The sequence below is a fragment of the Apteryx mantelli genome, chromosome 5 (assembly GCF_036417845.1).
Source record: "Apteryx mantelli isolate bAptMan1 chromosome 5, bAptMan1.hap1, whole genome shotgun sequence".
NCBI lineage: Eukaryota > Metazoa > Chordata > Aves > Apterygiformes > Apterygidae > Apteryx > Apteryx mantelli.
In genome coordinates, this window is record NC_089982.1 from 15429810 (window position 1) to 15453047 (window position 23238).

The 23238-nt window shown below is 43.9% G+C and overlaps 1 protein-coding gene across 1 annotated transcript in view; it reads right to left on the bottom strand.

Annotated features, from left to right (window-relative positions):
- Positions 1 to 23238, bottom strand: part of UNC5C (unc-5 netrin receptor C) — a 257162-nt gene that overhangs the window by 46325 nt on the left and 187599 nt on the right. Inside the window, exons 4-6 of the mRNA XM_067297086.1 lie at positions 15325 to 15428; positions 2474 to 2654; positions 174 to 341 (exon numbers count right to left, since the gene is read on the bottom strand). Of these exons, the coding sequence (XP_067153187.1) occupies positions 174 to 341; positions 2474 to 2654; positions 15325 to 15428 (453 nt within the window). The remainder of the gene's footprint in view (positions 1 to 173; positions 342 to 2473; positions 2655 to 15324; positions 15429 to 23238) is intronic.

Consider the following 23238-nt stretch of genomic DNA (forward strand, 5'->3'; position numbering starts at 1 on the left):
GCTCACTATTTTATCTACTTGTGTAATATAATTTCATATTAATTTACTGAAATTCTGGGCTTATTAATAAAGAGAAGGAGGTTTTGGTAACTGGTATCCTCTTCCTGAAGTGTTTGGTGTCAGCAAAAGTATGTAATATTGGCATCTAGGACTATGTATCATTCATACTGAACCTGGACATAGAGTGGTGCAAGCTATTTTCTGAACACTTTGGCCTTCGCAAAAGGCGCCACCGTTGAGCGGTGCAGGATTGGTGCAGGTCCTCGTACGCTTCTGAAAGCCTCTTCCACATCGGCTGTTACATACTGACCACTCAGTCCAGGTCGACCAGCCTCCATTCACTGGAAAACGAGAAATAAGAATCAGACAACATAATAAAGTCATTTGGGTCAGCGCAAGGGTGTCTCTAGCTCTGTATCATACTGTCTCCAACAGCAGTCACAAGTGACGCCTGGGAAGACTATGACCAGAACTACTGAATAAACACAAACCCACATTTCCAAGGTACAGAATGTGCAGTGACCCAAAGTCAGCGCGCAAGCCCAAGAAATGCTGACACTGAACGAAAAAGACCATTTGACAACTACTACGGCTGGCAGGTGACTTGCCTCTTTCTGAAAACTGACCCGACCCAGCACTAAACCCCAAACGATGATTGTATGAGTGAAACCCGCGGGGGCTCAGAGCGCACCTGCAGCCGGGTTAGCCCGAAAGCCTGTGCTCCGAAAGCTGCATTGTTTCCCAGAGGAAGATAACCTGTGCTCCAGCTCCTTCTCAGACCTACCCATAATCTACGCGTGCTGAGAGACGCCTGTGCTTTGAACACGTAGACCAGGAATTGATGATTTTCTTTTCCTTTCTTTACAGAAGGTGATTTCAGGATGTTAGGGCAACTTTACCCACCGCTCCATAGAGACAGCTGGTGCATATGTGTGTCCCAGCATTACCATGACAGGTGTTGAAGCTGCTCAGAGTGAATACACACTAAACACACTTTTTATTTCTGGACTGTGGGAAGATATTTATTGCTGACTCTCTTTTTCATCCATCTCAGCTTCAGGGATGGATGGACTGATGGAGAGGGAGCTACGCTGCTCAATGTAATAACGTAGTCATCAGGGTATGGATAACATATTAACTGCTCAGATTTTTCAATCCCTAAATGTTTGTGTTATGACACAAGCATTAAGCAGCTCTGGTAGAAAAAGCATAAAAATGGCTGCTCCCTTACATATGTCTCTTGAGTGCACAGTTGAAAAAAATATCGTATATGTATGAGGAAGAGTTGCGGTATGCCTACATCTTTATATTGCTGCATTCATCACAGTTACAAAACACAGTGCTCATGCAAGGTCCATCCCTCAATATCACAAACACTGCTAATCAACTCAATTCAGCCAGTTTTCTATAAAAACTGAGCTAAAAGGCCCTCATTGTAACTTCAGGGAAGCAACTGCTTACAATTAAATCTAACTGCCACCCTGAATATGAAATGAATATTAGGGATAATCATAGGGATTTTTTTCCCTACTTCTCTAACCTATAATTAAACTGATTGTAAGGAACACGAGGACAGTCAGCTGGCACGTCGTCAGAGCAGGTTTCGTGCTGGCGGCTACCCCCTGCCTGAGACGCACCAGGGCAAGGAGTTTGCAGGGGCAGAGGCCAGACCTGGTGGGACGGAGCCGCTGAACAACACAGGCTGGACGTGAGCCCCGGAGGGCGCCTGACCCAAAACGCATCAGCCTCGACCGCAGATCGGGGCAGTGGATGCAGGCGTAGAATAACGTTATCCAGCGCTGCGTATCCCCCTGATGCGTATGATTAAGGCAGGCTGTGTGGCTATGAACTGCAGTCCCAGGGTGCTTCCTACCTTTGCTAAGTTGCCACTGACATTGGAGTACGCTTTGGTAGTACACACTGAAAGTAAGTATATTTAAAGAGATATAAGAGGGTGGATGACTCTGCTGAGCTCTGATGCTCTTCTCAGTAGCTGGGAGCACAAACCACCTTTCAGTTTTGCTCTATTTCTGAAAAGCTTCACTAAGAACGTAGAACAATTTGGCGGAAAGCAATGTCTCCGCTCTGATGCTGTAGGAAATGCCCTCATGGTTATCTGCGGCATCCAGCTGGCGCGAGCGACAAGGCGAGCGACTGCCTTCCCTTCAGCGAGGCCAGGGGCTGTTTGTGCAAGCAGCCTGCCCCTTCCTCCTTTACCTGCTGCTGCCTAGTACCAACAAGGCAAACCATCAGTTCTGAGCTGAGTTTCCACACTGAACTCGGACTGCACTCCCGGCGTACGGCTGTAAGTCAGCAAGCAGCACAGGAGGCCCCTCTGCTCCCTGACTGCAGCACGGAGCGGCCTACGGGGATTTCTCATCTTTAAAAGTCTTCCTTCTGCCTCAAAGAAGCAGCCCGCCGCTCGCTTCCGGTGGCACATCCATCTGCGCGCGGTGGACAAGGCATCGCTCACCGTAGACGATCACAGTTGCTGTAGTGCTTTTCCTTTTGGCCACGATGTTTTTGGCGACACAGGTGTAATTGGCTGTGTCAGACAGACGGGCTTGCTTGATGATCAGGTTGTGATCAATGGTGATATAAAAATTTCGGTCTTCCACAGGATCAATCACCTCCTCGTTCTTCAGCCACTCCACCTGGGGGTTTCAAAGGGCCAGAGGGAAGGCAATGAGTCCTCACCAGGTCACGCCGCAACGGGCAAAACATATGGGATTATCTGGCTCATCCCAGATAGCGCTACAAGTCAGAGCGCATTACGAAAGACTCACCTGACGCACGCCGCCAACTGAAATAACACACCGCAGCGGAAACGTGGGAGAACAAGGTTTAAGCCTTCGTTTCCTTCGAGCCCCTTTCCCTCCCGCCATTTCACACAATAGTGTTCTTGTCTTGCCTTGAAAACGGCAATGCCTTTGCAAAGGCTGCTGCCTACCGCACGTGCACGAGCAGCTCGTCTGCGCTTTCAGTCTGACGCACAGGACAAGGCACGGCTGTATCTTAGGACTGGACTTACAAACAGAAAATTCCCTTATACCATCAAAACCCCCCAAACAGCCGAGGTTTCTTATTCTTTTGCATGTCTTGTCCAATCAGGCAGTAAATAATGCAACAACCTTGTATGTGCCTGTACTGGCTCTAACACAGTGAGGCCCTACTACCAGAGCAGGTAAGAAATCACAGACAAATTACAAACGCAAAAATATTTTAAAGTATGCACACACTCACACATATATGCATGTTATTGTTTTGCTGGAATCAGGATTAAACAAAATAAAGACAGTTACCAAGGAAATAGAGAATCACAAATACTACATAAATGCTTGTTTTTCCTTTTTCTTTAGGTAAGCTATACTTTATTTTAATAAAGTGTAATTTCCTTAGTTACACAGAAAAATATTTTTATATGTGACTTTTAATCCAGACAATGTTCTCTTTATTGCCTTCCTAAAGAAACACCCTATTATATCCCAGCTGACTGCGCTGAGCCACCCTAATATAATTTGGCTGAAAATCTAGTAGCTTGTTTTCATTTGAAGGGAGCGAGCTCTGAGGGAAGGGACTGGGGCTCTGGATGGATCAAAGCAGGGCCTTCATGTCACTGGATCATTTCAGCTTGTGCCCAGGATTTAATTAAAGGAAGAAAAACAAAAACATAATCAACCCACTGGAATCAAGAGGTGTGAACTGCCAAGACCTGCTCTTGCAAACCCCGCTTTTCCAAAGATATTTGAAGAAGTGCCCAAACATCAGCAAATGCGGAAGCCGACAAAGAGCCCGCTCCCCACCAGCGATAGCCGTGCAAACCGCTGCGAGCCGCAGGGAGACAACCAAGGGCCTCTCCCAGCTTTCAACACAGAGGGCTCGATTCATCCCCCGGTGGAGCTGGTCGAACGCTGCAAGACCAGCCCGTGCGAGCACGTGCTCCTCCACCACTGGCTTCCCCTCTTTAATCCTGACTCTGAGCAGATCCAATTTGAGTATCACCAAGTTTGTACGCACAAACGCCCCGACCTGTGCGTAATCAAGAATACCTGCTTATAATATTAAGCCAGGAGGTAGCCCTGCAACACGGCATGCAGGCATCCCAGCTCAGACAGCTGCAGCCTTCAAGATCGCCGCACAGGTCAACCTGATTTTGCTTCCTCACTTACATATTAATGAACGTAACGTCACTGCCCTGAGGAAGGCTTGATTTAAAACCCTACTCTTTCACAGCAGATCGCTGCAGTGTGTGGTAGCTTTACAATTATAGCTACTTTACAGCTTAAAATGAGTGATGCAAAAAGGGCTGCAGAAATGGATGCGTGGGTCTGAGAGAAACATGGGAGGAGGAAAGAGATATAAAACTTTGGAAGCTGTGTCTCTGTCACAACAGCATTCACGCTTTATCTGCCGTAGGAGACATAAGCGTTTAGTCAATAACCTGGTTTTCCTTGCCAGGAAGACTAAAATTGTTCTTCCTCCTTTCTTGAATCCTAACAGACACCAGGCATAACCGAGGCAGACAGACTCTTACTCAGGCAGTGGCAATGGTTATCTCCTTCCTCGCCTGCAGGTCCAGCCTGCACGCATCTGGATGGAGAAGCAAGCTGGAAGCTTTCTTCTCCTCCTGCTCTGCTTCAGGCTGCCACTTAACCTCTGTGTCTCATACATACAGAATGTTTTTCTCAGTCTTCAATACTATTATTTATTTCTGGGATGGAGGACAGACTTGGGTTAGGACCCTAAAAAATGCTACAAGCACTAACGGAGCCGTGTACCACCTTCAAACCTACCGGTCCTTGCACTGTGCTCTACACTCTGAGGAAGTCAGGACAGCAGTGAGGACAGGACTACAGTTATATCACGGTCTGAGGTTCAGTCCAAAATTCTTCTGGTATGCACAAGCAAGTACATATGCAAGCACAACTCATCACTACCCAAGGGCTCCATTCTCACATAAATAATTCCAGTACTCTGCAGCACTCTCTCCAAATACACGCACACATACATACATATTCAGTCTGGGTCTCAGTTGATTAGACAAAATTAAAGCTATGAGCATTAAATTCCCTTTCATCTGTGCAAAACTAAAGATCATATGAAAATAGGAGTTGCCAATATCAGAAAACAGAGACTCTATATAATTTGGTATACTGCCTCTGGCTGTTCGTCAAATCTCTCAAGAAAAAGATCCTTTTCACCTAATGGCCCACAGAACTTGCTAATAAAAAACCATTAAGTTTGCAAAACATCAGGGTGCCTTTTTTCTGGAAAATATGTTTTGGCAGTATATTTGTAACCCAAACTCTGTGTATGTGTGTGTGCCTAAACCCAATCTCTTACAAGACACATCTTTAACATACCTAATTCCTTCTTGCTCTGGTATCCAAACAGAGTGTTTATGAGGTCATAAGTCTGTTCATGTAGCAAAATATAGTATCATTAAGTCTAAAGGGAGGAATTGAACAGATGATGGATGATTTGAGAGGAAAAAGGGTCTCCTTTCACATACATTTTAGCAATGAGCATAAAGAGTAACACAGAAAAGAACACCCCATTCCAATGATAATTAGCACTCGTGTTTTCTCCTTCAGTCCTTGTACAAATGTTAACTAATTAAAACACATTACAACATTTAAATGAGACTTTAGTACATATTTTCAGTTACTAATGGCCTAATTTTTTCCAGAGCCGCTCAGTATCTGCAGTGCACAACACCTCCGATCCTCTGGCCATGAAGCAGATTCTTCTTTTTTTTGGCCAAAGGTAACCAGAACTGGTGAGAGCAGCGCTGTATTTTTATGTAAGTAGGAGCTGATCAGGTGTCAAATACAAAAGAGAAGAGAGCAAAGTAGATCGAGACAGTGTGATTTATGAGTGACAAGTATGCAAACTGTTATTACAGCAGTTAAAGTAATGATCTCAGTTGATGTCATGTCATTCCCCAAGGTTCAGCCCCCTCACCGAAGTAGGCTGTAAAGCCAGTCAATGCAGAAACTCACCCTGCATTTAATTCGGCAGCCTGAACAACGCTGACGAGTGCCCTGGGTGAGCCTGGACACTCACACAAGGTGGGCAGAGGAGGCAGTGGGCGCTTACTTGCCGGAAACCGGTGCCCCTCCGGGTGAGTGGACAGAAAGTAGGCAGGACACCCAAGGGCAATTCAAATTGCACAAGATGTCAAGGTGTTTAGGATACTGAATCAGGCCCTTGCGTCTCCATTTTTTAACTCTCTAGAGAAGATATTTCTAGATCAGACATTTGCTGTTGCCTGGATATTGAGAATATATATTTACTGGCTATAGTCACAAAGATGCTTTAAACAGATACCTAGCTCTATTCATTTAATTAAATCAGCCACATCTCTCCAACTATTATTAATAAATATATGGATGGTTGCACACACACACACACACAAAGTCTGGCATTGGTTTTCTCTCCTCATAACAGAAATCATTCAATTGGCAACTATACTACCATGAAGGATGGTGTAAGTATTCCCTCATGGAGATGACAGCTATTGAAAATTACAACAACGTGCAACTAGTTTTTCTTAAGCACCAGCCCTACCGAACAAAGCACAAATTCACATTTCTTCTTTTAGTTTCCAAACTTTCTCAAGAAGGTATTACTATCTGTTAGATGTTTGTAAACTGCCTAAGAAGAGAAGGACCTTCTCTATTAAGGTGCGAACAGAGTGTAAAGAATATTAACTCGTAGTGTCTCTAGATGTTGAGAGGAACGCAGACATAGAGCACATACGAAGTTAGCTTTCTTTTGGTCAGAGCTCTCTAGTCCTTTGGATTTAATTTGCAAAGCAGCGAGCCGCATGGCTCCTGCCAGCTGTATTGTACCGGTACGTACTGTGCTGCTAAGGCATTTGCAGGCCTGCCATGAGACCGAGCCGTCCCCACAACCAGCTGCGGCAGCGCACAACCCGACGCGGCTGCAATTTAGAGCAGCGTACCTTGTAGCGTCTTTTCTGTCATTCCACTCCCTGGTGAGAGACAGATGTGTTGTCTCTAATTATTCACTGATTGGTATCGGGAGATACATTAACATAATTGGCACATTTGTTCTAATTAACAGAGGGAACCTGCCACATGCCACCCCACATGAAATGTGAGACCATGGGCAAGAACGGAAAAGCCACAGTCCTTGCTAGGGCTGTATCCTGGAGCTCTAGTCAGAGCTGTGTTGCCGTAGGATGTTTTCCAGCAGCACCCTGAAATAATGCAGCGAACACAGAGACTAAAACATGCAAAGCAGGGCCAGGTTTCTCTGCAGACTAAACGAACAGAGAGAACATAAATCACACGAGCGATTAAAGAAGTGGGAAAACCCATTAGAGAAGCTAATTGCTGACACAAACTTAGCCATGCCAAGTTACCAGCATTACTACATATTTAAATCTTTTGGCATACTTTCCTACATGTGACTGTTTCAGAAACTAGTAGTACAGGAGCACATCTGTGAAAGCAAAGGATGGAAAAGGGATGCGAGCTCCTCCAGCTCCTCTGCTCCTGATAGTACGAATGGTTCTTCACACCTCTCCAAGAGGAAACTCAGCAGGATGAGTCCTGGATCTGGTCTCGCTGCCTCCCTGGCACCAACCTGCCCTAGGCTCATCTGCAGAGCTGGGAGCACCTGCTGAAAACAGTACAAGTCTTTCATCCCATCAGACGTAGGCAAAACCCACTGATTCCTGTGAGCATAACTCTCCAGAACAAACAAGACGGGAACAGCTGACATCAACGACAGATTTGCCAAAATAAAAGGTGTGTTAGGATTGCAGGACATGACACAATTGCATTTGTGCCTTCCCTGTGCCTAGCGGAAACATCAGGATGGTTTTCAATCTGATCTCTTAGCAGGACCGGCATCTCAGCCCATGCTCTGCACAGCCGTATGGACTGGTGAACCCGACATTGCTCCCCTTGGCGCTATCCTGACTGTACTTGCACTGCTCTCAACACTGACAGGGCAATCGCAGCTCTACGGGCATCTACTACAAGGCTTGCTGGGTTCATCTGCATTGCCAAAACCAGATAAGTATCCTATTGCATATTGATATTAACTGCACACATACACCTTCCAGTAAGAACAAAATAAACATTTGTGAAACTAACTACTGATTTGGACACAGTACAAGGCACCCAAGTGAGACTGAGAAAACTCTTAACAGTTTTCACAAAGGCAATTGAGCCAACAGCTATTTCAGATACTTTGAGAGCTGAGTGCCTTTTTGAAGAATGTTACTTGGTTTTTGGATTTGGTTTCAATGGTACACTTTCATCCCTGCAATTGCCCACCAAACAGGATGCTGTGTCCTTTGTGTACTAGTTTCTGGAAATAGATTTCTTATCTGTTTTAAGGTTAAAAGAAAAAGTCATCTCCAAAAAGGCTGAAATTACAGCTGTGAGAGAGCACAAAACACATATCGGGAATGAGACAGCAAGTGCTAACCACAGTGACATTTTGTTCAGTTGTTGTTACTTTGCCTCTGCTGCCAATAAGGGGAGTTTGTTTTCCTGCTGTGGAAACACTTCCTTAATTGCACATATATCCAGCTTGCCACCCGAGCACTAAAATCTATATGGAGTGTGTGTACAGCTGCTGGATGTGTCTGAGCCTCTTACGGCTTTGCTTTACGCACGATGGGGAAGTGAAGCCGCACAGAAGGATAAACTTCACAGGCCAAGGGGGACTGCAGGGCTCAGGTAACACCACATGGAGAACTTTATTGTTCAGCCTTAAAATCAAACACAGATCACAGCACCATTAACCAAAAGTGGCGGTGGCTGTGGTGGGGCCCCCAGGAAAACAGGTCCCTTGCTGCACTCACCTCCCTGCGTGAACGAGGGCTCGGGGCTGGAGGTCCTGCAGCTCACGGGTGTGGGTCGGCGCTTTCGGCACCGAGCGCCCCCACCAAGTGGACATGCGGGCCGGCCGAACCCCGGACCTGCTGCGAGGAGTCTCTTCGGACACAGCTTTAAACTAATTATCAACGTGAAGTCTGCTGTTCTTCGACTATGCCAGGGATGGATGCACAGACAGATAGATGACCTCATTCTTCACAGCATTAAGTTATTTGCTTTTTGTGATGCTTAAATTCAATAAGGGAAAAAGATGCTGGAGGTGACTGAAGTCCCTGAGAACGGCACCTTTCCTGTTCTCCGTAAAAGCTGTAGCCAATCCTAGTGCCTGCTGTATTGACAGCTCCTCCAGTGTCCTATCAATTTCAGAGGTATACAGGATTTTGTTCAGGTTAGATTTCTTTTTTAGTGATAAAATGCTATCAGCTTTAGAAGCACCTGGAAATTTAGGAGCAAAACTCAGCAAAATCTGATCAAGTGACTCTTAAGTGACAGCTAGTGTACCCTCCGTAGACAAAATTTTGGAAACACCTCAGTTAAAACACGGAAGTATCATAATTATTCACACCTATAGTGCACACTAAATCTGAAGAATTTACTGCTACAGGAACTGATGAAGTCAAACACTATAGATGGGACTGAGAATACGGACAGAAATTCAGGCTGGGCAAACTCTGCCAGTGGTAACACTGGTACTTCAGACACTAGGAGGGCTGCTGGCTACAGGGGCAGGTATCAGTCAGTGTCAAAGTGGGACCAGATGGACTAATCTTACAGGCATACAGAATAGTACTTCTCTCCAGGATGTGGAGCTAGCTTCTCTACGGAGAAAGTTTGGAGGTATACTGTCTGCCCCATCAAAAAATACTGTTAAAAGCGCTTTCCCACACTGTGCATCTTCCAAAAATATGCGTAAGGTAAAAAATTGTTGTTGCTGAGTAGAGCCTGAAGAGAAGAGGAACATAGTGTGAGCTAAACCAGGATCCCAAAGTCATCTTAGCAGCCAAAAGCAGGCTGGGAAGAGGATGGCTTAGCAGGGTGCACGTCACTGCTCTTGTAGGAAGCCTCTCATTATGTTATTCTATAGAGGACCTAGAAACCTGACTATTTTTCCAGGCCCGCAGATCATTTTTGACTGTGGTCAGATCTAAACATACAGCAACTTACTCACTTAGGAGCAAACTCTGCCCTTACCTACATTGGTGTCAATGGAATTGCACTAGAAAGTGCAGAGCCAAAAGAAAATTTAGATATGAAAAAAACAGGTCCTGAAGGAAGAGCTACATATCTCAGTATGAGTTTCTGCATGATGGAAACTAACCAGTAGGAAATATTAAAAATAACCTGTAGTGAGCATATTCCCAGGGAAGCAGAAGACATGAATTCCAGCCTGTGCTCAAGAAGGGAGTTATAAACTGCCTCTTGCGTTCCTCATCAGTGCCCTGTGCACCCACCAACACACTGGAGAGCATCTCCAGGGTGCAAAAAGGAGCAGAAACATGTGGGACCACACACTGACTGTTATGGGGAGCTTTATGCTGCAAGCTTTGGAGAAGGGCAGGCCTGCGCTGCCAGACTTCACTCAATGTCTAAATGGGCCTTAATCAATCGTAGGAGCCAAAATAGTCGCTTTGAGCACCACTTCTGGAGCACATCCTTGCCCTCTTATCACACCACTGACCCAGGAGAGGCAATTTACATCCTCATCGTCTGCTGGCACAACAGAGCCGGGCGCACAGTGAGCGCGGCAGCGATCTGTGCTGGAATCTGGTAGCGAGAGGAAGAGGATCGCGCTCCCTGCACATGCTCCCCATGCTGCTCTTCCCAGCCTCCCGCCTCTCGGCAGCAGGAGGCAATTCTATCACATGTCGCAAGGCACTACGCAAGTCAACGCCGTTTCCCAGCTAATCAGTATCTGCAGCCACAAACTCCTCTGATCCCCTCTCTAAAAGCTCGCTTTCCTGCTGGGAATACAAAACACTGCCTCGGCAGCACACACCTGCATGGATATGCATACACATGAAGCTCCAATTAAGGGATAACTGCAGCAAAGCATAAGCGGCTCTCGTGAAACAAAGCAAACAGCAGTCATATTAATAATCAATTAGATGGAGCAGCCACCTGATGTTGCCTATTTGGAGAAGTTGCCAGCTGCCACCAGCTTTTGCCCATGCAACAGCAGCCGAATAAAGTCTGTGTCACAGTCATTTTGACTTGGCAAAACAACTTGTTCTACCTCTTGACTTGTGAATGTTTTTCCCCTTACCCTAGCTCCGAACTGAAGACACGAATGTACATAAATATCACGTCAGGATTTAAACCCAAATGGGTCACCAAACTGTACACTGCACCCCATTCTCCAATTAAACCCCTATGTGAAACAGCTCAACTGAAATTAAAGAAGCAATTATCCCTTTGTTGAAGGTGCAGCAAATCACACATTTCATTGCAAAAGTTCATCTAGCTGCTTATGGCATATTAACTAATCTTACATCTCATTGATGTTCTGATCTATAACCTATTGCAATGAGCTAATTTGATGGGACTTGGTGTCTCTCATCATATTTTTTCATGTGCAATACAATGCTGGCATCTCTCAAAGAACAAATGGAATGAGCTAAGAGATTAATTGCTAATAATTCTGCTTGTACTGTTGGAGCATCACAGGATGGGACCCTGTAAAGAATGTGATCCTTCCTGGCTTCTCAGGTTAAGTTTGAAAAAATGCACACACAAACCAGAGTGGAATTACAACGGTGGTTTCTGATGACAACGGGAAGGGGAACAGTCTGAAGTCCAGACGCACTGAGCAACAGCTGCTCCCATTGACTCTGGTTGGCCAGGCTGCTTATCTCACCACCTTAGCCTCCACCAAGGAAAAACACAAGGCAAGGAGCCATGCGCGTAGTGCAAAGTACCTTACAGCTACTTGCATTTTCGCTCATTCTTATTTCCATTCCAATTTTCTTTTCATTGTAGTCATCTGTGAATTTGCCCCTTCGCCCCCTCAGGTACGTGTAGATACCTCAGTATAACAGTGCCTGTGGGGAACTGGTCCTTCAGTTGTTTGTCAAGTAGGAAACAACAAAACATTTACCCAAGCATTTCAGAACCTGTTAGTTGGTTTGGCTTGGTATTGGTTATAAAACTGGGAGTGGGGAGGCATGATTTTGAAGAGGGCCTTTGCTCTAGACTGCTTATCCTGATTAAAGCCCTAATGTGAACAGCTCTCCATTGCTTTGAGAACTACAGCAGCACTCTGGAAATCTGGGGAGAGTCAAGGCTGTTGGGGTTTCCCTTGAATTTTGTTGTCTCGCTGCTAATTTTCCCTTCTACATCCCCTCTGCAGCCAGCCTGCAGCTGGCACTGATGCTGCTGTTGCTTAAGTGCAGCTGGCACCGCTGCTGCTGGGGGGTGGTGGGCAGAAGCACACAGCCACAGAGAAGCTGATCTGATTTTCCCTGCGACCGAGCAAAGCCTCTGTTCCCACTTTGTCCCAAGCGAACCAGCTGAATGTACTTTGATTTGACCCAGGCCATGAGACTGGTGTATTTTAATATACCTTCTTTTATTTAGATCTTGGGCTTTTCTTTAGTGGCTGTTGTCTGAGTCTACTTTAATGCTCGTGATACCCTAGTGGATCTGAGGGACTAGTAAGTGCTGCTTTAAAAGCTTTGCTTGCCCGTCTCTGTCTTCGTCCTTTTTGCCCTCTGGAGCACTGTATGCTGCTATGTGGTTCCACTTTTCAATAATAATAAGACCTGTTCTAGCATTGATCCATAAGAGGTTGAATGGTTAATTGCGATCAAATATGCTGGGAAATATAAAACTAAATTCCCTAGCTAATGAAGGAGAAAAGAATGTATCCCTAAATGTGGTTGTTCCCACTACTTTCTAATATCAGGAAAAACAAAATGGAGAGGCAGAATACAACCAAAAGGAGAAAAAACAAGGGGAAGACTCTAGGACTCTAGACTCCAGTATTCATTAAATGTCTCACAGCATAAGCTTTTTCTTCCTCTGTTTTGTTTTTAAAGCCAGTGATCACTTCAGAAGCCAGTAAATCGAAAAAGCAAAACAAAACCCCGTGCCCAGAGTAGGGAAGACTTTGAGGTACATGCTCACCAAAGCATTTGGAAATATTGCTAACAGCTGCTGCATTTACATTACCCTATTCCACTTGGGACAGCGGGAATCAAACCAGTCTTTCTATAATGTGAAAAAAGCCTCATAGTCTACTGCTTGCCCAAATCCTTTCTTACTTGGTTACCTGTACCGTCATATCAGAAAGTTCTCCGAACAAATAAATGAACTCTTAAACAAAGAACTCATTCATCTCTAAATTAAAATAATCATGTAATCCTTCAACCCACCAAGGTACCTTTCATCTTTCCATTTTTTAAAATTTATCTTACTAGCTTCAGCAAGTGGCTGTAATAAAGTGTCACATTAAGGTTTTCATATTCATTAGTGTTCAGGTCTTTGTTCTTTTAATAGTGTTGGAAAGAATCTACAAAGAGGCTGTATTAGGCTGCTGTCCAATCTGGGTGTTTGATCTCTTTCTGGCTTCAAAAGTCAAAAGAGAAAAAAAAATCAACGCTGAGAACAGTTCTTTTGAATGTCAGATGGGGTGGATATGATTTCTGAGGCTGCCAAGTGTTAATTGGTGTCTGCCCCGACCACGGTACAAATAAGATTCAGAGCCAGTTAACATACAGTCATGAATCTCTGCTATTGACAAAGTAAGCCAGGACATTAAAGAGCAGGAAAAAGTGCCATTATTATGAGGGCAGCTCACAGAGGATCTTTTCAGAGATCACTTCCTTGGGAGATGTTGTACTAGGAAGCAGACATGGCTAGCAGGGCACATTTTTTAGCCTTTAAAGCAGCTCAGTGGAGGGAAGACACATATAATTCGACTTAAGAAAAACAATTACCAATGCTAATGGCTCTTCCAGAATGTTTATGAGAGCAGAGAGAGTTCCCTGTCCATACATCATGCTAAATCATGTTGCTTGGGTCTCAGACACCTGACTGGGCTTTACAGACCTTTCTGAGGGAATAACTGGACTAACTGCTGAAAATGCAGAGTTGCGTGTAACACCACACTCATACAAACTGCCCGTCACGAGCAATCTCAGTTTCCAGCAGTGGTTAACTTCCCCAATACTGCCATGCATCTGCAGAACAACATGCCCTGCAAATACTCTTGTCATTGCACAACAGCAAGTTGTTTTGATGCTAAGAAACAAAGGTAAAAAAAAAAGTCGATAAGTTCTTGAGGAAAGCCAACTGATTAATATTGCAGTTGTCAGCAAGCTGGCTCAGCAGACCTAAGCGCTCTTTACACTTTTGGGGATCTTAATAGCGAAAGAAAACAGCCTAAGGAAAAAGAGAATAGGAGAAATCTTCTATGTTAATTATCCCTTCTGATGTTTGTGGACACTTTTCTGCAATTCTGATTAAATCTAAACTTGGGTTAGATGGGGAGGTAACACTTTACACTTCATCCCCTGAGAAATCAGTCATCAGCACTGAATGACAACCACTTTGCTACTTAGCCATGACAGTCTAACTTATCCTAATGCAAATTGGCAACAGTTTCTTCTGTGCGTGGCAGAGGAAAACCGAGGAGAATTCAGATAGGGGAATTACCGTCATTAACAATCAATTTTTCTCTTAACAGCAGCGGTGGATTTATGATTTCAGAGGCCCCCTGTAACTCAGAGACCTCCCTCCCGCACTTAGGCAGGCTCCTACGCACAGAGAAACCCACTGCTGCTGTTGGGCACAGACTGACTGAAGGATTGGCTCTCTCCTGTCCCGTGGAGGGCAGGCCACTGTGAGCCTGCGCACTGTGTTCATTTAAATGCCAAAAGCAAATCCGATAAACCCACAAAATGGATTCTTATGTAGACACTTCCCCCTCCTTGCCCCCACCCCATGCTGCTTGGCCTGGGAGCCCCGTATCAGGTCACGGTGCACCCCCTTGTGCTGAGCTGGCCAGCTGGTGCACACACAGGCATGTGCACAAGCATGCGAGGGAAATAAAGTCTGACAAAATAAAAATTAAAATGTCTTAACAGTATCTCTCTCAATAACTGAAACATCTTTTTCTTTAAAAATAAAAGGAAAGATAATAGGCTGGTATTAATATGTCCCACCAGGTATGTGTCACTTAGATGCCAGCTACAGCTATAATTTTTGAAAAGGAACAAAAAACTGAAACCAAACCGCCCGTAGCTCTGCTCAGCAGGGTGCCGTAATCGCCTCCAAAGTCATTAATCAGTTCCCAATCAATCTATTCCACCCGCAGCAGGCAGCCAGCTCTCCATCGACACCCATTCATCATGCCATGCCCCAATTCACTGCACCATTAGCCACAGATTCGGCCTCAGTGAGGATAACCAAGCGCCAGGCGCCAGGGCAAGACACAGTTGCTGCTCACCTCGGCTACTGGGATGCCTTCGGGGGGACGGCACTGGAGCAGGACTTCTTGCTCCAGGGACACTTCTTTCCCCAAGGGCTCCTGCTCGAAAGTCTTCCGGAGATCTGGGGAAGGAGAAGGAGAAGGAGAGGGAGAAGGAGAAGGAGAGGGAGAGGGAGAGGGAGAAGGAGAAGGAGAAGGAGAAGGAGAAGGAGAAGGAGAAGGAGAAGGAGAGGGAGAGGGAGAGGGAGAAGGAGAAGAAGGAGAGGAGAGGAGAGGAGAGGAGAGGAGAGGAGAGGAGAGGAGAGGAGAGGAGAGGAGAGGAGAGGAGAGGAGAGGAGAGGAGAGGAGAGGAGAGGAGGAAAAATAATTGAGTGCCAGTATTAATAGCTAGTGGTTTACATTACATTTGATTGCAATACCGCACAAAACATGAGAGGTCTTTCTAAGCAGAGAAAATAGCATATCCATTCCCTGGAAAGTGGTGCGTTTAAAAAAGACTGGGACATGTTTTCATTTCATTCAAACATCAGGTGGTCAAATGTTTCATAGTGGATTTATTATTCATATTGTGGTAGAGCATGTGAACCCAGTGAGGAGACAAGACCTCACTGTGAAAGGTCATGGCCAAACACAAAACAAAAATCAAAGGAAGTTCTTTTCTCAGGCAATTTACATTTGGTGGACTATGCCAATGAAGTACTGCAGAAACTTAAAGAAAATTACATAAACCCATGAAACCAAAGCACATAAGCTCAGTTGTCTTAAGCTCATGAGTGAAGGTGTTCATTTAATGGACTTTTAATTTATATGCATTACCTTTAGTTAATTTGCTTTAGTTGATTTGTATACATTTTCTGATTATCCCCGTAGCACTAAATAGATGGCAATAATGATAACATGGAGCTGAACTTTGCTGGGAACCCCCTCCAGCACCACAGAAATGGTACAGGTGGAGAGGGCATTGAATGCATCTCTCCTAACCTCAGACCAGTTCAACATACTGGAAGGCCGCACACTCCGGCTGTTTTACAATTTATTGGATTTGGTGGCAAAATGGACCTGAGAAGTTCCCTCCTTACCACTGGCTCCCTGTTTCTGGCACAGCCTGGCACCCTTCCTTTCGTGCCAGGGCAGCTGCTTGGGAGGGGGCGCTTTCAGCCGCAGCAGATACAGGGTATTTCTCCCTGCTGCTCCTTTCTGCAGCATTTGCACCACCACAAATGGCCACGTGGCCACATTTGAAGTCATATCAGAGAGCTGGTCTGGCTTTAAAAAGAAGCATTGCAAAAAAAGTGACTTTTTTTCTTTTTGTTCTGAAGTCAGACCAATTCCCCAAACCAGTTAACCGTGTGGCTGCACAAATAGTTGTGTCATGCTGGAAATAAACAGTGCAGGGACAATTTAAAAGCCAAATATTTCATATTATGGAGCCATAACCTTAGGCTGAGCTGTAAACCAGATCACTGAAATGAACCAGCCTACAAATAACCCATCCAAAGTGTTATTTTTCATCTAGACTACCTCCAAGATCTGATTTACAGGCGACTCCACAAGGAACGGCATCGGCACAACTGAAGGGCAAAACATGGGGCAGGCAGATGAACAGATGGAAAAGGATGGGGGCATCTGCCACCAAACTCAGTCCCTCTGAAACTCACCCTCAGATCACACAAGGCCTCTGTCTCTTATCCTATATTGGGAAAATGAGGTGGTTCAGCTAACTGGATTTAAATATCAATCTAGTTGTACCATGGAAAGCTCTGTCATAGCCGCTCAGGTTGATTTTAACTTAAGCTGACATCGTGGTAAACTTCTAAAATCCCTTCATGAAACCCATGCATTTCCTTGGAGAAACTGAGGCATCTCTGTTGGTCCTCGGCACAGCCGGCAGAGAGAGAAGACGCCCCAAGTGCCATTTGCTCTGTCTGGCGCACATGGGGGGTGATGGACGCCTCTCCGCTGGGATGGGATTTATGGCCACTGTTAGGGCACTGAACGATGAGCTTTGGCAAATCCTACTGAGCCAGTGGAAGAAATCACTGCCTCCAGGTGTCTGCTCATTTGGAGGTTAGTTTCTTTCTCACCACAGAGCTGTCAAAGAGAAGCACATGCCAGCGTCATGGCACAAAATCCAGTACTTTAACCCCAGGTGTTGACACGGGGGGCTTTCACCTATGGCGCAGCATAGCTTATGGCAGAGAGGAGGAGCAAACATCTGCAAGTGATAATTTCTGAAGAAGACACCTCACGAGCTTGTGTCTGTCAACATCCCTGTCACACTGGTGTTATCCCAGGCCAGCGAGGCTAGCACACCTCCAAACATGTACATATATGTGCAAGATAGGGACAATTATAACAGAAGTATTGTGCTCTAATATCAGGGCTGAGGATAAATGGGAAAGTTACAATGTTGGCAATATAAGCATATGAGCATAGTACATTAATAAGAGCTTTCAGGTGTTCAGAAATGGAGTGATGAGTACAGCAGAGCTAGATCAGAGAGATAATAATCCAAGGTTTTTCCTTGACACATTGATTTACTATTCTCCCTACCTTTCTGAAACATTAAAAGAGCTCTGAAGTTATCTCAGTAGCCTCATATGGGCACAATAATCACCTTGCGCATACAATGCTTTGCTTTAAAAAAACCCAGTAAACAGCATTAGACTAAAAAATGCATAATAATAGTAAAAAATCAGGCTTTATCCTTTTTATTATCAACAGTTGGAACTGCTGAATATGAACAGTGCATTTTCCCTGGGAAATGTTTCAGTACAGTTATAGCAGGTGAGGCTAATTCACTTGAGATCCCCGCTCCCTTCCCACCTCGCAGAGCCTTGCTGTGCGGTAACGCTTTAAAGGCGCCATTGGATTTGAGTGGGTCAATGATCCACAAACTAAAAATACACTAAGTAGAGGCCTTGACATAATAGACAGTAATGTCCTCAAAGGAGCCATTAGATACTATTGAGTAAATGATACTCATTAAAAAAAAAAAAGTACATAATTGTGTATTTACAGCATAGGGAGCTCTCATACCCTATTCTGTTGGCTTCCTCCCATGTGCTTACAGTTTTATCCAGGCAGAACTACCCACCACCTCCTGCCGCAACCATGCCGCCTACAAATAGCTACAGATGGCAGCTGGGCAGGGCAGTTTCTACCTAACTGAGTACATGGGTGGCTGGCTGCAAAAGACAAACAAGCGAGTACGGTGGGGTTTTTCAAACGATGAGGAAGCGGAGGGCCTGCACGAACAACTTCCCCACCTGCTCCAGCTGTCATGAAACACCCTGCTAGGACACCACTGGGTTTTGAAATACTTCTTTTTTTCCTATGACCCTTGCAGTCTGAATTTTGTGAATAACATAGATTTCCTTATAATTCTTCAATCTTCAACTTCCTTTTCCCATTTAACAATTATAGACATCATGGCAATTTCCCACTGTCAATCATGAGTGGGTGAGCTGGCTAATGTGTGGAGGGACTCTGGATCTTTTCCAAGCACAGTGTTTTTGAAAAGATTTTTCACTTTTTCAAAGTGTCATATAAGTTGTAATTGCTTGCAATCAAGGACAGAAGGACGCATATTCCCAGAGAATGGTAAAAGACAAATAAAATACATCCCATAAAAAAAAAGTTTCAACAATCTTCGGAAAATAAGCCTGAAAAAAAAACAATGAAGCATTTGATCCACTCTAGGTTAGGAACTCTGCCTGGGAAGAGGCAGTGTGAAATACTGAAGCCCCAGACCTGCAGCAGCCCCACTACCTATTTCTGAGAGCGAGCCTCGTCTAACCTTGCCTTTAGTAGGGAAGACATGAAGAGAAAGGCAGTTGCACTTTTTTTCCTTATATTGTTTTGTTAATGTAGAATAATCCCTTATTATCAGTGTTAGCAATACTCTCTCCGCCCTGTTATCCAGGTAACATTGCTGGCACAGCTCTCCCCCTCCACAGTGGAGCAAGCCCTGGTGGAAAGCTCTGTCCTGTCCCGGGCAAATCAGGCTCTGCCAGCCTCGACCACCATCAGGCAATTCCCCCACCTGTAACTTTCCTTTCCAGGCTGTCATCATAAAAAGAAACCGAAGGGAAGAATTAAAATTCTGGTCTGCCACCTTGAGCCAGACTCTCTTTTCTTTACTAATGTACAGTCTTAGTGAATTCAGACAGGGCTCTTGTGGCATGTATTGCAGCACAGTTACAGAATACTTAAGATGAGACTTTCCTCCAAGACTCCTGAAATACTTCTGCACAAGCCTGTCTGTTAAGGACAGATGGCTGTATCCAGAGCTGCATTAAAATGAGAGAATTTCCACAAGCATAAGACTGAAACAGCATGATGGGAAATCAAAATCTCAGTGTAAACCATATTGCTACCTGCATTCCTCAATTTCTCTGCTTTCTGGAGAGAGGGGCATTAGATTTTAGTTTTGATGCACTGTTAAACGACTTAATTTTAAGTTTAATGCATTTGTAGCTTACAAACAACTTAAAAGTTGCATTTCTAGCTGCTAAATATAATAGTCTCTATGTGAACGCATGGCATTTCCCCACTTCCTTTTCTAGCTGTCATCTTCAAAGAAAGAGCAAAGAATGACCCTCTTCATTTTTTTAATCAAATGTATTTTATCTTTTTGCTGTTGTTCTGGTTTTTGCTGTGATGGGTGGTTGGGTAACACTTTAAGGATATCTTTTATCATTTCTGAGAAATGTGATAAGAGGCAGGCCAGACGCCTTCAAGGCAGTGCTAATGCAAGGGTGACTAATGAATGAGCATGAAAAACGGACACTTGTCAGCCAGGAATTAGATGTAAACCAGAAACGAACAGAACAATGAAGCATTACTGTCAGGAGAAGATGGATTTCTGCCCTTGGTAGACCTTAAAGACTCCTTACTCTATTCTGTGCTCTTTCGAGTAACTCCAACTCCAACTTTCCTGCTATAACAAACATGCCAAACATTTCAAAAAAATGAGCAAGCTTTAAGCACACAGAAAGCAAAACTCCATTATCTTCTATCCAACTTTCATATTAACTACTGCCATTGAGAGAAGTGCATTTGACGTATGCCTTCAGAGAAGTAAGTTTTTAAGAAAGTGAAAAATCCTTCACCAAGAGTACCTACACTCATACATCAGACAGTCTGCTTCATTACCCATGTAAGTGTGTACAGACATCCACATAAAGCCAAATACATCATATGGGAGAGACATGGTTAAAACACTAGAAAATAGGTAACCAAGCATGGTATTTTTTTAACCATTATTAATGGATCAATGAGTCGCCAGCTTACCAATTCAGGTCCATTTCCAATGGCTGAGAATGTTCCCAAGAGGCAAGATTAATGCTGTTTTAATTTTACCTAGCCTAATAAGAAAGAAAAAGACCAAAACAGAAAAATAACTGGGGACAAAAGAGTGGGAAAGCTCCACAGATGTTCTATGAAATGAAACATGATCCATATGCTTATGAAAACGTACCTCACTGCATTTATTTCTCAAACTTAGATGACTGATGTGGAGTTAGAGAAATATGAATAATATTGTAAAACCTGCCTGTTCCTCTTCCATCACTTTCCACAGTTCTGGTGCGAAAAACAAAGAGACTACTGTTCCTGCAAATAGGCATTAGAGACTGAAACGTGAATTGCAATTCCAAATGTAAGAGACCATGTGCTATGAGACAAACTTTGGCCTCTCTTTTCTGTTCATGGCCGAGTCTATGACCTTCGTACAGGGATCAATCGCACTGGTGGATAAGTAATGGAAAGGTTATGTACAAAAAACTCCTTTTTTTGATTTTGTCCTTGTGCGGTTCCAGTTCTTTGTTGTTAATTAGATCAAACCAGCTTTCCACTGAGACAGTCACAGCAGTATCATCAGTCTGTAACCCAGGAAATCCCTCTGAAACCTCTATCGATTGCTTTCATAAATGGAGCGCCTCCCTCCACAGAGACCCTTGTATAAAATCGTGGGGCACAGGCGGCTGCGGCTGCTTCCTGAGGCACTGAATATGTGCCGAATGCCCTTTACTTGCAAGGGTCTAAGCTACATGACTAAATCGAGCCTGGGACTGTCTCTCCTCTTTTATTCACTATGTATCTACAGCCTGAGCAAGTGGGAGGCTCAGACCTGTCAGGCCCTGATTCTTCCAATGGCATCTTCAGCCAAATGGGAATTAGACTTAACCTTGAAGACTCCACAGAGATTGACTGCCTGCACTTTTTCAGAAAAATAATTTGTGTCACTCCACTCCAGGGCTAGTTCAGACAGGTAAAGCCATGTGCTGGTAAGACAAAATACTCTTCTGCAACACAGCTTCCATGTTGGCTACCTGTATAATGAAGAACTCACTCAACACATTTAGTATTGATACAACTGTAAAAAACACAAACAAGTCAACTTTACAAAGAATTCACTTAGCAGATGGCTTCCCAGTCATATACAGATCCTGCCATCCTCATCTTCTTATATTTTTACTTGATAGTTCAATATTTCTTGTTTTTCTTTGTAAGCTTAACCTGCAAACTAACTTATAAACTTAATTGTATTCATTTTAGTTATTTACCTATTTGGTGATTGAAGATGGAATCTAAATTTCCTGTTTTTCAAATAAATATAATTGTAAAGTTCAAATGGCCTGATCTTAGGAGGTCCCTTTCTGGGTGACAAACGGACTGAAGGTAAGGTAGACAGTCAAACACTAAAAGCTGCGTTGTAAATGAAAGACAATTTGTATAAACATGGTATTTTGTTATTGTTGGTCTTCCAATTCACCAATCTGACTCTAGGAGCTGTCTCATCGCTACCAAAACTTTTGTTAACTTCCTGATTGCATCTATCTTTCACCCTCAGACACTAAGCAGACCCTAGTGAAAGATGCTCATTTCTTGGGCATGACGGCATAGGTAGGATATTCTCAAGGCTCCTATTAAGGGATTAAATACATACAAATTCAGTTAGATTTTTTTCTTTTGTTTACAAGCAACATTAACAGTGAAATAAATGTCTGCCTTCATTTATTAAGTCTTTACACTGTATTACAAAACAATGTGATTTGTATTTATTACTGCTGCAATCATATCCTGAAGTTTGGGAGTCAGTCATGTCTGTTGACTTGGAAAGCAGTACAGAAACATGCCTTCAGGAGTGACAGCAGAGTGTTAGTATCAGATATGTTAAATGATCAGGTAACTTCTGCATTGCCCTTTCTGTGATCTCTCGTTGTCTCTTTAGTAATCTCATCTCAAGACCATACAGCTTAGTCACCCCTTAATGAACTACAAGCAGCAGATGTTGATTAAAAGTTACTGAAATGATACATAAGGAAGGAATTAGTGTCCTATCCCTAACTCCCATACACACCTATCAAGGTTCACAAAACCTGTGTTTTTTTTTTTTTAAATGGTGCATATCCTGGCCATACTTTCCCAACTACATTTTCCAATCAAGCTTTATCCTTCCCAGCTCTTTCTCCTTATCCCAATTATCCACCAAACTTCGTATCTATTGCAATGTGCTTTAATACTTTGGTGGCTACAGGATCATGTTCCTTACGATGTTGCCTGAATTAGGGACACAGGTGTGTGAAAACCAAAGGAAGAAAGGTGCTTCAGCAATGCAATAAAGAGCACTGGGCCCCAATGCTACAAGGTTAGATAACTGTGTGTCAGTAATGAATCTGTGATTTTTTTCATATCTGTTTCTTTGTATGACTGCATGCCCTTTGTAAGTGGAGATAATCCATCAGGTAAACTAGTCTGCTCTTCTGTACCACATTTATCTTATCAGTATACAGTGTATGACATGCATATATTAGCTACATTCCTTTGAAAAAATATCTGGGGAAAAAGGGTTTTAGATAAGTACAAAGGAAACTAATATCAAATTATATAAAAGATTAACAAGCACAATTCCTTATAAATAGGGGC